We start from the raw sequence: 14,320 nt of genomic DNA, 5'->3' as shown, positions 1-14,320 counted from the left end.
CGCTGCCACCACCACCACCACCCCAGTAGCTCCATCCATGAAGAAGCCTGGTGATGTGTTTCTACACACACTAGTAGCTCCAACCATGAAGAAGCCTGGTGATGTGTTTCTGTAAAGGTTACAGGCATGACGACCCTGTGCAGCACCTGGGATTGCCCTGAGTCAAAATGAACTTGAAACAATGCTTTTGGTTTAAGTTGATTAAAATGGGTAGTAAAGGTATGACGGGGGTGGGAGGGGGACTTGTTTCCTGAGCTTAGGGTTGGGACAGACTCTCAAAGTGCTCGAGCGGGATTGGAGGAATGGAAACGGAGGACTGCAGGGCTCTAAGGAAAGGACGTAGAACCGTGCACTCAGAATCAGTGGAGGTGGGAAGAAGTGAATGGATTTGGGTTATATTTTGGACCCAGTGCCAACAGAGCTTATAATGGAGGTTCTAGGAGGGGAGCGGGTGAAGAAGGGTTTGTGACCTAAGCCAGTGGGTGTTTACGGAGCTGAGGCAGATGGGAAGGAGACCACTAGAAGGAGAGATCGTACTGAGTCGGTAGCAATAGCCGTAGAAGTCCTTTATGGCAGTGCTTTTCAATGTTCAGAGGAATCACCTGGAATCATGTTAAAATGGGAGTTCTGATCCACTTGTCAGATTAGAACCTGAATTTCTGCATTTCCAGTAAGTTCTTAGGTAGTAAGATGTCACTGGTCTGGGATCATACTTTGCTTTATAAGGACCGAAAGACTAATCTGTACAGGGTTAATAAATTATGAGTGGTCCTCTGTACAGAAGTTGAGAAACCCTGAAGGAAATTCCTATGTGGTAGTATGCTGATGTGCAAATGAATGGAAATTTCTAGCAATATTTTGTTTGTCTTAGGCATGAACTGAGCCTAGTCTTTCTGTAGCCTTTTTAACAGCTCATCAGCATTTTCCAGACCTCAGACACCCAGCCCCTCTTGCTGACACTCATATGGGAAACCAGCCGTGAGGGCTAGAAGGTCTGGGAGGAGGGTGGGCACTGGGAACAGACTTGACTTTGGAGGGTCACCAGGGAGGAAACATGCCGGAGACGATGACTGTTAACCTTGCCCTTCCTGTTGCAGTCTCAGTCAGGGAGTATTCAGAGCGCTGTGATGCTGGACAAACAGAAGGAGCTTGACAGCAAAGTCAGAAACGTGAAGGACAAAGTGATGGTGAGTATCAGGGGGCTACATGGATCTTTACCTGGTAGCTTTTTATTGGGAGGAAAGAGCGTTAAATTGCCCAAGTGCAAACCTTACCACCGATTTTCCTCTTTTAAGACTTTTAAGTAATTGAGAAAAGTTTTGCTGAAGCTCCTGGCCATCAATAAACAGTAAAAACCAATAACCAGACATTTTTTATGGCGCTGGTTACAACATTCAGTGACCTTATATTCTTCCTTATAAGATCACATGGTTGACTTTGCTCCCTCAACCAGTGAAATAGATGTTGCCGCATAGAACAGCCCTCATAGGTCTGTCTGTCGAATCAGGGTGTGCATAATGTTTCTGATTAAAGCACAGCCTCCGTAATGGTGTGATGAGACATGTGAGGTAATGGGTGGTGTCAGCAGTTACTCTAGCACCGGTGGTGGCGGTTGTCGTGGGACAGCAAGAGGAGCTCTGCTTCCCACGGCGCCTGTGTCTGTGGGAGAGGCCTTCCCGCTGAGCAGCATGGTCCTGCTGCGTCTGAGTCCCACTGCCATGACATTGGCTTTGTGCTCCAGAAACCATCTTTTAAAACTCTAGATTCTTTAGAGAAAATCCACTTCTGCCTCCAGGAAAGATTCACTAAAGTATAAATCAATGGCCATGAAAATCCAGAGAAGGATGTGGAGAAATGTGAGCCGATCCTAAGCAAGTGAGGCCTGTTTATGGAGGGAACATACAATGTATTGTCCAGGCTGAAATACATTTGAGCAAGTTAGAGGGTATTAATAATCATTAACGGACCCCTGGAAGCATAGTGGTTATATGTTGGGCTGCTAACCTGGAGGTTGGCAGTTCAAAAACACCAGCCGCTCCATCAGAGAAAGATGAGGCTTTCTATTCCTGTAAATAGTTAATCTCAGAAGCCTGCAAGGGAAGTTCTACCCTGTCCTATAGAGTCCCCATGAGTCAGAATTGACTGAATGGCAGTGAGTTTGAGTTTGCTTAATAATTTATCAGGAGCCCTGGTGGCTACACATTGAGCTGCTAACTACAAGGTCTGCAGTTCAAACATACCAGCCGCTCTGCTGGAGAAAGATGAGGTTCTCTACACTAGTAAAGATATACAGCCTAGAGACAATTCTACTCTATCCTATGGGGTCACTATGAGTCGGAATCCACTTAGTGAGGTTTTATTGGTTGTTCCAGTAGATTGATGGCCTCAGGAACCCTATATAGGGTCATGATGTGTCAACGTCGTCTCAATGGTAATGGGTGGGTGGGATAAAAGCAAGAGGAGCTCTGGTGGCACAGTGGTTAAGCACTTAGCTGGAAACTGTAAGGTTGGTGGTTCAAACCCCCCTGCTTCTTGGGGAGATGTGGAGGGTGCTTTCACTGAAGGATTCGGCCTTGGAAACCCCAGGGGACTGGTGTTCTCTGTCCTCTAGAATTGCTCTGAGCTGGAGCCAAGTCTAGGGTCCAGGGTTGGTTTTGATATAAAAGCACCAATCTGTCCCATAAGTCTTTGGAAACTGATCAGTCGAAAATACATATATGTCTGTGTTTGTAGTGTATAGAGCATGAAATCAAGACCTTAGAAGATTTACAAGATGAGTATGATTTCAAATGCAAGACCTTGCAGAACAGAGGTAAGCTTTATAAGGGAAGCAGCACTCACAGAGTGTTGTGTTTCTTGTCTGTGGTAGATACCAGCGACGAGTACTCCATATTTGCCAAGCGTTTGATGACTGTGTCACCCTGTGATGACCCAGGCCAGGTTTTCTCAGCCTAGACACTACTGACCTCCTGGACCAGAAAGTTCTCTGTTCTGGTTTTGTTTGTGGGGGCAGGGTTTGATCCTGGGCATCATAGGCCACTTAGCAGCATTCCTACCAATCTGCCACTGTTACCACGCATCCTAAGCCTTCACCATCTCAACTACCACTGGTGGAGTGGTTATTTATTTATTGTGCCCACCCCTTAGCAGGGGTGTGGGTTACCGGTACCTGAAGTTCCTTCCTGTAACCGTCTCCACAGCTAAGCTTGCATTTTCTCGCATGGTTTACAGTGCTTCCCGTGTGTTTCTTTGTCGCTGAGTCTTCATGACAGCAATATTGCCACGGGCAGTCACCGAAACGTGCGTGGGTTGTGTAGAATGTGTGGGTACTGCTGCCACCCTGGGAGTCATTTTAGAGGACACCACGGTGACAGTGTCAGTGTGATGTGGGTAGCAAAGGAGGGAGAGAAAAAGAATCCCAAACTACTGCTTCTTGATTGTCTACTTCTTCAAAGCTACAGGTACGCTCTGCAGAATTCTATCTGAGGTTTAGAATCTTGTCACTTATACTCAGACATCTTGTCACTAATTCTGAAAATTGCCAGGCACAGTACTGTTCCCAATTGACCTGGGTCATTGAAAATGACATTTTATACGTAGGGCTTCCCTCCCCTCTCCCCCACTTTTCTTGCTTTGTTCAATAAAGATGGAAGGCAACTAAATGTTGGTCTATTGCCAGATAGCTTTCCTGTTATTTGCACCACCGTTCTCTTAAATCGATGTGAGTCTTGATTTTAGGTGGGTCTGTCTTCTCTTACATTTATGTGTGTCTGCTCTCTCTCACCGCAGAGCATGAAACCAACAGTGTGGCAAAGAATGAACAGAAACAAGAACAGATGTTACTGCAGAAGATGTTCTTAATGCTTGACAGTAAGAGAAAGGTAGCGATGCACTTTTTGGATTAACATGTTACTTTTTAATAGAATTGTAAGTAATGGACTTACAGTTTGGAATAGGAGAAAATGAAATTACTGTTACTTGGTTTAGAGCACCAGTTGAGAATGGAAAGGTATTTGCTGTACTTGAAAAAAAATATTTCAAAAGATGTTTAGTGGTTAAAAAGGGAATTGATTTTCTTTTGTGTCTTCCTCATCTTTTAGGAAGTAGTTCATAAAATAATAGAACTATTGAATATTACTGAGCTTACCCAGAATGCCCTGATTAATGATGAGCTTGTGGAGTGGAAGCGGAGGCAGCAGAGTGCCTGTATTGGGGGGCCACCCAATGCCTGCCTTGACCAGCTGCAGAACTGGTAAGAGTCTCCAAAGTAGAAAACTGGTAGCTGTGGGCAAGCCACGGGAACGTGTGAAGTACACATTCGAGCTGTGCCAGCCCCAGTTGGGTCAACTCAGAACGTAGTCCAGCTGGTTCTCACCCTAAAATGCTCACTTGGAACCAAAACCAAACCCAACCCACTGTCGGCAAGTCAGTTCCAACCATAACACCCTGTGGCACAGAGTAAAACTGCTCCCTAAGGGTTCTGAGATGAAATCTTTAAGGGACCATACAGCCTCATTATTCTACCACAGAGCAACTGGTGGGTTGAATGTCCAACCTTTACTTTACCGGTCAAATGCAAACCTGCACCACTCAAAAAGCCAAAACCAAATTCACTGCTGTCAAGTCGTGATGACCCTGCAGGACAGGGTAGACTCCCCCTGTGAGTTTCCATGACTATAAATACTTATGGGAGTAGAAAGCCCCTTTTTCTCCCATGGACCAGCTGGTGGTTTCAAACTGCTGACCTTGACGTTAGCAGCCCAACGGGTAATCATTATGCTACCAGGGTTCCTCTGTGCCACCCAGGGACCAGTTATCCTTAGAGGCCTATGGCAGTCCCAGACTGCCTAGAAGCACCTGTGTGCAGCTGTCTCCCCTGAGGATACGCAGAGGCTGTCTGGCCTGGGCTGGAGCTGTTCTGTCCACGTTACTTTTGTTCCTCCCTGGGTAGCTCAGCTCCTTGATGCTGGGGACCTCTCTAGGCTGCCCTCCCACCCCCACCCCCCTTCCTGCATCTCTGTGCAGTGCGGCGAGCAATGGCACGTGCTATGTGTTGCCTCTAGCCTCTTGTTGGCTTCTGGGACCATTGACTTTGGTTCTCTGAGGTTCAGGTTGCTTTGGGGCATTTGTAACTGAGACACCTGTGTTTCTTTCCTTCCCAGGTTCACCATCGTAGCGGAGAGCCTGCAGCAGGTCCGTCAGCAGCTCAAGAAGCTTGAGGAATTGGAGCAGAAGTATACCTACGAGCAGGACCCCATCACAAAAAACAAACAGGTCTTGGGAGACCGCACCTTCACTCTGTTCCAGCAGCTCATTCAGAGGTAGTGGACCGGGCCTGCTCAGTGCCTTTTGTGGCGGGGAGACCCAGAGGAGTGCATGGTGATTCGGATCACTTAAAAGGGTTCAGTACCTCATGGACATTTTAGTGCAAAGTGACGTGTCCCCAGAAATCCAGCCTTGTGTTCCCTATTATGCCTATCATTCCCAAAACGGCTCCCATTATTCTGGCTCTTGGGCTCCAGTGTGTGTGAATTTGTGCCATCTTTGTTGAGAGTTGGGCGGTCCTGGAGGACAGAGCCTTGTTGTCCCTCTCGGTCACACTGTTCCCTTAGCAGGACCTGCCATGCTGCTCCGCCTTCTGTGGGCATCCTGCACGTGCTTGGTAGATAAAGCTGCGTCACCGGGTGGGCCAGGAGCATTTACAATGACCTAGTCACTTGACCCAGTGAAAACGCCCCTGGCTCCCTTTCTCTATCTACTCTCCCCACAGGACTGTGTGCCTGTTACATTAATAAATATTTGGGGACATTTACTTGGGTTTTTTAGAGTAAATCTGAGTCTTAATACAGGTTTTCATATGAACATAATCGAGTGATGGGTTTTCGTTTTGGAAGAATATCACAGGTTATGACAACCTCTGTTTTCACCAAATGCCAATGAGACCTGGGGCAGTGTCACTGGCCAACTAGAAAGCATGCACCTTGTGAGGATGCGTCAGATTCACTTCTTAGGTCGTGGCCTCTCACTCCTATCTTTTTAAAGGAATGTAAAATTATTTTGCTGCCTCTGTTATGGGAATGCTAATTTGGCTACAATTTGCTGGGTATTCACAGCTCGTTTGTGGTGGAAAGACAACCTTGCATGCCAACCCATCCACAGAGGCCACTGGTCCTGAAGACGGGTGTCCAGTTCACCGTCAAGTTGAGGTAACTCCTGGCTCTGGCTCTTAGCTGCACCCCCCGGAGTTCCTTTTGCAAATGGTCTTGTGCTGTAGGGTACTTTCCTCACTAGTCACTTTAACACGAAGTCTTACTTATACTCAAAACGAAATGCGTGCACATTTGCACATCAGGTGTTTTCCCTAATTGTAAAAGCAATACGCGTTCGGTGTAAAAAGTTGAAGAAATGTCTGTGTCCAAGAGGAAAGTTCCCAGCAGCCTCATCCCCTCTTGAGCCTGAGTTCTTGCCCTGACTCCATGGCAGTGGGTGTTTTGGTTTTTTTAACCACATATTAGATACAATGTTAGTAAAAAGCAATGTTCACTATTTTTCACCCATCCCGTTGGCAAAAAGGGGAAATCTTGATTCACGCCCCATTGGCAAGGTTCTGTAGGGGCACAGAACCCGCCCAGGTTTAAGTGCAGCTACAAATCAGTGGTGTTTGTTGTTTGTTTGTTTAATCATTTTATTGGGGGCTCATACAACTCTTATCACCATCCGTCCATCGTGTCAGGCACATTTGATGCCATCATCATTCTCAAAACATTTTCTTTCTACTTGAGCCCTTAGTATCAACTCTTCATTTTTTCCACTCCCTCCCCACCCCCTCCCTCACAAACCCTTGGTAATTTATAAATTATTATTATTTTGTCTTGTCTTACATCAGTGGCACTTATCAGACTTAATATCACAGTTTTGACCCAGCCATGTGACAAGTAGGAATATATCCTAAAAACATATACTTTTAAAAAGATGCCAAGAAAGACGTGCATTGTTTGCAATAACTAAAAGTAAGGACAAGGAGGAGGGACACCTAGAAGTCCACACATAGGGAAATGACAGAATAAGTAAGTTGTAATTGCTACTTTTTAAATGTAATGACTTTTATTTATTTTGCCTTCTAGACTGCTGGTGAAATTACAGGAGCTGAACTATAATTTAAAAGTCAAAGTCTTATTTGATAAGTAAGTTAAAGATAAATGTTAAAGTGCCAATGCTATTAAAGCCCAGGGGGCCAGCTGCCCAGCAGGTGGCCCCCTGGGCTTTACTGGGAGGCAGTTTGCAAAGCTCGGGCCCTGGGTGCTGAGCCCAGGGTCATGATGCTGCTGTGGGTGAGCAGAGGCCGGTTCAAACAATCCCAGCTGACCGACGTGGGCCCTCCTTTTCTGCATACTGGGGACTCAAAGCTGTTGTCAACCTTCCAGTGTCTTTACAGACTTTCAGTGAATGAAGAAATATGTGCATTTTATGGAATCATCCAGTGTCCTCTTTTCTTGGAGTGGGGAGACCTGCTGGCATCGTAGTTCTGTGTTGGGCTGCTAACCGCAAGGTCAGCAGTTCAAAACCACCAGCTGCACCACAGAGAAAGATGAGACTTTACTGCCATAAAGAGTTAACTGTCTGGAAAACTACTGGGGCAGTTCTACCCTGTCGTAAATAGTGGCTATGAGCTATGAGTCACATTGAGTTGTTGGTAGTGAGCTTGAACTTTTCCTAGGGAGAAAAACAAACAAACCAGTGTTGTCCAATCCTTTCCAAGTCGGACTGACCCGCCTTGAGTCTGAGGCGAGCTCCATTCTATAGGGTGTTCCTTCCAGCGGCTGACTCGAGCGAGGTCACCAGACCCTGTCCCTGCGGAGCCCCTGGGCAGATCTGTGCTGCCACCCTTCCAGTAAGCAGTGGGGTGTTTATATCAGCGCCGTCTTTGCCCCAGGCCACCCCTTAATCACACGCAAGGTTGAAGCTCTGCCAGCCTCCCTGATTCTGTGCAGAGTCTGAGGTTGCTTCTGAGCAAAGCTGGTGGCATTTGGGGAAGCTGTGTGCCGTATCTTTGGGAAGCTGCAGGTACCCTTAGCTCTTCTGGGCCACGGGGACCCAGGAGTGGGCAGTATCTCACAGGGCTCCAAATGAACCAGACCCTTCCCATTTTGCCCTTAGACCCTCGACCTGGGCATGCATTAGCCTCAGAGCAGGATGGCCTCTTCCCTGCTCTGGGTACATGTCATTCTTTTCTAGGCTTGTGGGAACCTACCAGCCGGGCCAGTCTAAGACACCACCTATGAGCCTCCAAATCACTGTCCTCTGACTTTCGTCTTTCCTACTCCTATAAAGAATACGTTTCCTTGAAGTACAGTCGGGAACTTCATCTGTCTCCCCTGCGGTCGTTGCTTTCTGTGATCAGTTAGCTTTTGCTATATCACACACCACTCTAAAACGTACTGTCTTAAATTCAAAAAAATTGACTATTGTTCACATTCTGTGGGTCGTTGGAGGATCTGCTGGTCTATGAGCTGGGTGGTGTCACCTGGCCTTGTTATATGTCTGGGAGGCTTATCTGAGGGCTCACCTTTTTATAAGGTGGTGATATTCCAAGAGGGTGAGAGTGGCAGAGTGTAAGGCATCACTTGGGGCCCAGATTCAGCCCTTTTACGGCATCACCCCCAACACCTATTAGTATAAGCAAATCAAGTCCAGCCCAAATTCAAGGGATAGGGATGTACAGTCCACCCCTTGAAGGGCGGTGGCCACAATGATTCCTCAGCCATCTGTAGTTCACCACTCTACTCAGCTCCACCCCTCTTTATGCTCCTTGTCTTTTCTGCATGGTACCAGGGCTGATATTCCTTCTCGGCTCTGATGATGCAACTTCATATCAGTTTTTTCTAAATTGTTTCTGTTTCCAACAGGGAAAAACAAATGATTCTCCTAGGCAGTAGTGATCATCATTCACAAAACATTGAACTTCCAACTGGACTAGCTTACTCCTTTACCTATTTAAATTACTGTTGTTAGGTGCCGTCAAGTCAATTCCAATTCAGTGGCCCTCTGCACAGCACCAGGGACACTGCCCAGTCCTGTGCCAGCCTCACCCTTATTGCGCCCGTTGTTGCAGCCACTGTGTTGAGCTAGCTCATGGAGGGTATTCCTCTTTTTTGCTGCTTTTCCCATTTTAAGTGATTTGCCCACTCGTTTAATTGTGAGTGAGCTGCTACATTTCTAGTCCGCACCTACACCACTACTAGTAGTAGATACACTATTTTATCAGAACACAGAAAAGTAATTGCTGAATTTATATAAGATGCAAAGCCTCTCAATCTTTTTCAGCCTCTAATTATGAAAGGGTGCTAGTTTCCACAAAGAATCAACAACTACAGTTTCTTGAGTTCAGAAGCAACTCTCTGTTGAGTGCTTAGCCTATGCGGACACTGAGTAAATGCTCAATAAATGGCAGCAACAAGCTTACATGTAGTGAGGGCTTACTCTGCTCTTTGTCCACACTAAATGTTGCACTCCTCACCACATCCTGTCAGGTAGGTAGATGCTGGTGGCACACTGTACAGATGAGAAATGAATGACCCGGGTCCTTTATTTGCTTCAGAGTACCAGGCAGAGCTAGTACTGGGTAACGGGGTGGGGAGTGATTAACTGAAAGGGGCCAAAAACCCACAGGTGCAAGTTATTTTGCAATTATCTTTCATATTATATGTACATATATAAATAATTAAAGCTTATTTTAAATTATGTATATATATGAGAGCAAGCACTCCACTGGTCTAGTGGTTTACAAATTGGGCTGCTAACTACAAGGTCAGCAGTTCAGACCTCCCAGCCGCTCTTCTGGAGAAAGGTGAGACTATCTCCTCCTGTAAAGATCTATCGTTTGAGACTCAGAAGGCACAGTACAACTGTGTACTGGGAGTTCCTAGGGTCAGAATTTACTTGACGGTAGTAGATTGTTGGTTTGGGTATCTACATATTTTTTTCTGTTTTGTTTTTTTTCCAGAGATGTGAATGAGAAAAATACAGTAAAGGGGTAGGTGGTCTACTTTATATCTTATGTCCTTATTTATTTCTTTGTTTAATAGTTCAATGCCCTTTAAGTATTTCTACCCCGTATTGTACAGTTTTAGGAAGTTCAACATTTTGGGCACACATACGAAAGTGATGAACATGGAAGAGTCCACCAATGGAAGTCTGGCAGCAGAATTCCGCCACTTGGTAAGGAGACCATACTCCCCGCCTGCCTGTTGTCTTTGCTGGTTAGGCCCTTCTGCCAGCTGTGGTAGGCACAGGCGGGCCCTTTGTGGCACAGATGGCACAGAAGACTCTCTCGTCTGCGTCTGGTGGTTTCTCACACCGCGAGGTTGAGGGACCGTGGTCCCCTCTTCACTCCACTTCCTCCCAGGCTCGTTCTAGGAAACACTCCATTTTGGATGCGGCTGTCTCCATAAATAGATTACTTAGAGATTTGCACGTCAGTAATCTGCAGTTGCTGCTTCTATAGTCTCAAAGGCCACACTAGACTTGCAGTTTTCTCCAAGGTCACTGTTCCCACGTCTCTGACCATTCCCACTCCCAAATATGATTGTGCCCCAAGATTCTCTCCTCAGCTCCCTTCTTCACATTCTTCCCTCCAATGCCCTCCCCCCCCCCTCATGCCACTGCCTGTGCTGCTGCCTATTGCCCCTTTGTCTAGGGAGACGTAGGCACCGTTGACTAGGAACAATAGGATGGTTGAGTGGGCACCAGCTTGCCCACCTCCCTGAGAACAGGTGCTCCAGTCCTCCTCTGGATGTGTTTGGTGCTGAGCCCAGTGCTCTGCCAGGGCCCTGAACCCACGTTGGATTCAGGCCACCCTTCTCCATGGGAGACCATCTTATGGGTACACAGTCATCACAGCTAAGAAGCCAGGTGTAATGTAGGGCTTCTGGGGCAGTCCACAGCTGCACTGTGTACCTCCCTACACTCCTGGGGGACTGATGTCCTTTTGAGGGCACCCTTAGTTGGGTCTGGAGTTCCACGACCTCAGCTGGCAGACTGAAGAGGGGAGGGAGGGAGAGCAGGGTCCAGAGCCCGGGCCAGCAGAAAACAGTGAAGGAAGGGGAGAGAGGGAGTATTCAGGGAAGGACCGTAAGGGGCAGGGGGTAGGATACCCGCCTGGCTGTCCCTACCCCTCATGGTGGGCAGTGGGAGGGATCACTTCTGCGTTAGTCCATCTGATTTATCTCAGGCGTGCTTTGTTCTGGCTTTGATCTGATTTGTAAACGAAAATAGCAATGCGGACTGTTAAGATGCCATTTACTGAGATAGTTTCTTGTTTTACAGCAACTGAAAGAGCAGAAAAACGCTGGCACCAGATCAAATGAGGTGAGACTCCACCTTGGGAAAGGACCCTGGCCCAGCAGATGTGTCCAGTGGGGGGGGGGTAACGTCCCTGATGGTGGCTGGGGACACCTTACAGAGGGGTCAGCTCCAGCAGGGGGGAGAAGCAGAGCGTTGCGGGCTCATGCATGTCTGTGGCAGCAGTGCGGGTGCACATGCTGCTCTGTGGTCACCATCCAGTCATGCACATGCACGCGCACTCGACGCTTTCACAGCTCCGGGGGATCGCTAGGGTGGGTTGGCATTCCTTATGCTCTGCAGGCGAAGCAGTGGGTTCACAGGGCATTCCAGAATTTAGCTAAGGGCACACGAGGAATTACTGCCCACGCTGGCTAATTGGCACTCAGCTACTAACCTAAATGTTGGCAGTTCTTACCCACCCAGTGAAACTGCTCGATCCAAGACCTAGCAATCCACTGCCACAAAGATGGCAGCCACGAAAGCCCGGTGGAGCAGTTGGACTCTGTCACACAGGAGTCGCCGTCCACGGGAATGGACTTGAAGCAGAGACTGTGTTGTGTTGTGTGACTCCATCAACCCCACCTGCACGGTTCAGAGCTTTATGGGCTAAGTCTTCCACCTTAGTGGTTTCTTCTTTCCTCCTTTTTCGAACCTGGTCCTTTTCATAGGAATGGTACTCTCTGTGAACTTGGAGCCCTGGTTACATGCTGGGGTGCGGACCCAAAGGTCTGCAGTTTGAAACCAACAGCTGCTCCCGGGAGAAAGGCAGGTGGGGCTTTGGACTCCTGTACACAGTTACAGTCTCAGACACTCACTGGGTCAGCTCTATCTTGTCCTATCCAGTTGCTATGGGTCGGCATCAGCTTGATGGCGGTGAGTGTGAGCTCCGAGGTTTCTGTGTTGGTGAAGTGTTAAGAAAGGAAGTGTGTGCGGGGCACAACTTCAGAGGAAACCTAGGTTGCTGCCACCTGCTTTCTAGCTCGGGTTTGCCCCCTAACTACTTTGGTGACCTCCCCGGGACTGAGTGTCTTCCCCACAAACAGACAGCCACTGCCCCACCGTCGCCCTGAGGGTGATGATGCCGACAGGAGACCATGTGCTTGAAGGCTCACTGACAACCATGGCATTTCTGAACGAAGGTGCTCTAGTCCACTGAGCCTGTGTGAGGCCACCCCTCTGGCCGAGAGTGGGGAAGGACGCGGTGGCAGTCTGACCCTGGAAACCTGCGGGAGCAGTCCTCTGCCCTAGAGAGGCACTGTATGAAGACACGCAGTGGCCATGGGCTTGGTACTTGGGGGACAGGGAATGACTGCTGTAGTGCTGAAATCCCTGTCTGGGTGAAGTCCACCACCCGTGCCTCGGTGGGTGTGGGCAGACAGATGGAAGAAGCGAGGGCAAAGGAGCCTCCAAAAAACCAGACCCGCTGCCATCACGTCAGTGCTGACTCATAGTAACCCCCTGTGGTTTCCGAGACTGTAACTGTTTACGGGAGTAGAAAGTGCTATCTTTCTCCTGTGAGCTGCTAGAGGTTTGGAACAGCAGACCATGTGGATTGCGGCCCAGTGGGAACCACTCCACCACCTAGGAGTCTTAGCCAGGAGAGACCCCATTAAACACTGCTAACCCCCATGTCTTTTTGCTATGAGTCCACTCATCTTACTCTCACGGTACACTGAGATATTTGCAGTGTGTGTGTGCATCACCCACAATGCAGTCTGAAACAGGATGCTGTGTGCTCTGGGCATTGTATGACTGCTATATCCAAATCTTACTGAGCCTGGGGCGGAGGCCTGAGGAACAGGCTCTAGCAGCAGCAGGGTGGGAGCAGAGTTAAAGGAAGACAGCGGGGAGGGAGCAGAGTGAGGCCCACTCCACCTGCTGCTCCACCCTCCCAAGCAGAGCTGCAGGAGCAGTCTGGCTTGAATCCTCCCTAAATGCTCACAAAGCCCAAGAGCCAGCACCCAGAGCCTCCCCACCTGCCTGTACCCAACCCGTGGTGGTCCAGTGCTGTCGGAGTCTGGCTTCAGGGTTTTATATGACTGAGGGAAAATAATAAACAAAAGGAGAATTGCTGTCTCTTAAGTCTTAAGAGAACTAAATAACTTAATAGGAGCACTGAATCATACCACCTGACGTTACTTGAATGGAGAATGGACATTAAGCGACTTAAATAAGGTGACCTGATTTTAAAATTGGTAAAGCGGGGGACACCATTGATAAAGCTCATATCCTGGTGAAATAGCCACATGGCAGCCGAAAACCATATACCCTAGCTTGTTGTACATTCTTTCAAAAAATCGGGACTTTTTAAAAATGCCGCGGGACGCAGGAAAAATTGTTAAAAATCGGGACATCTGGTCACCTTACTTAAGCAACGCATACCTATAGTTATCGCTGGGGACGGGCTACCAGTGGCCGTGGAATTGATTTTGACTCTTGACAACCTCACATGAGAGAGTAGAGCTGTGCTCTGGGGAGGGCTTCAGTGACTGTTTTTTGTTTGTTTGTTTGTTTGTTTGTTTTCCTCCGAAGAAGATGAGCAAGGCTTTCTTCTCAGGTGCCTCTGGTGGATGTGAGCCTCCGGCCTTTCTGTCAGTTAATCACATTAACTCTCATCTGTGCTATGCAGGGACTTAGTCTTGGATTGATTCTTACAAACTGGAGTCTTCTGAGCTGGCGGAGCGCATGCAGGATCTCTACAAGCTCTCACAAGTGTTTATTAGGCTTTGGAAAGTGGCGCGTCAGCTAGTGAATTATCTCCTTCCCTTGTACTTTTCTGTTTGAAGGGCCCTTTCATTGTGACGGAGGAGCTTCACTCCCTCAGCTTTGAGACCCAGTTGTGCCAGCCGGGCTTAGTAATCGACCTCGAGGTAAGACTTACCATAATCCAGAAGTAAATTTTATTGATTTCCAACTGCTATGTACATGTTTTTCCCCAAATTTTGCTTCAGTGATCTTTACTAAGTGGCTAAAAGCA

The 14,320-nt window shown here is 47.9% G+C and overlaps 1 protein-coding gene across 1 annotated transcript in view; it reads left to right on the top strand.

Annotated features, from left to right (window-relative positions):
• The window catches only part of STAT1 (signal transducer and activator of transcription 1), a 37,537-nt gene that overhangs the window by 8,570 nt on the left and 14,647 nt on the right, over positions 1–14,320 (top strand). The window contains exons 5-15 of the mRNA XM_004701499.2: positions 1,098–1,187; positions 2,734–2,812; positions 3,790–3,881; positions 4,101–4,252; positions 5,163–5,321; positions 6,114–6,206; positions 7,125–7,184; positions 10,004–10,033; positions 10,125–10,218; positions 11,326–11,367; positions 14,130–14,213. Coding sequence (XP_004701556.1) covers positions 1,098–1,187; positions 2,734–2,812; positions 3,790–3,881; positions 4,101–4,252; positions 5,163–5,321; positions 6,114–6,206; positions 7,125–7,184; positions 10,004–10,033; positions 10,125–10,218; positions 11,326–11,367; positions 14,130–14,213 — 975 coding nt within the window. The remainder of the gene's footprint in view (positions 1–1,097; positions 1,188–2,733; positions 2,813–3,789; positions 3,882–4,100; positions 4,253–5,162; positions 5,322–6,113; positions 6,207–7,124; positions 7,185–10,003; positions 10,034–10,124; positions 10,219–11,325; positions 11,368–14,129; positions 14,214–14,320) is intronic.

Source organism: Echinops telfairi, unplaced genomic scaffold, assembly GCF_000313985.2.
Source record: "Echinops telfairi isolate 266 unplaced genomic scaffold, ASM31398v2 ScPeMD7_3;HRSCAF=10, whole genome shotgun sequence".
Classification (NCBI taxonomy): Eukaryota; Metazoa; Chordata; class Mammalia; order Afrosoricida; family Tenrecidae; genus Echinops; species Echinops telfairi.
The sequence above is the reverse complement of the archived record's forward strand: the minus strand, read 5'-3'. Positions and strand labels throughout refer to the sequence as shown.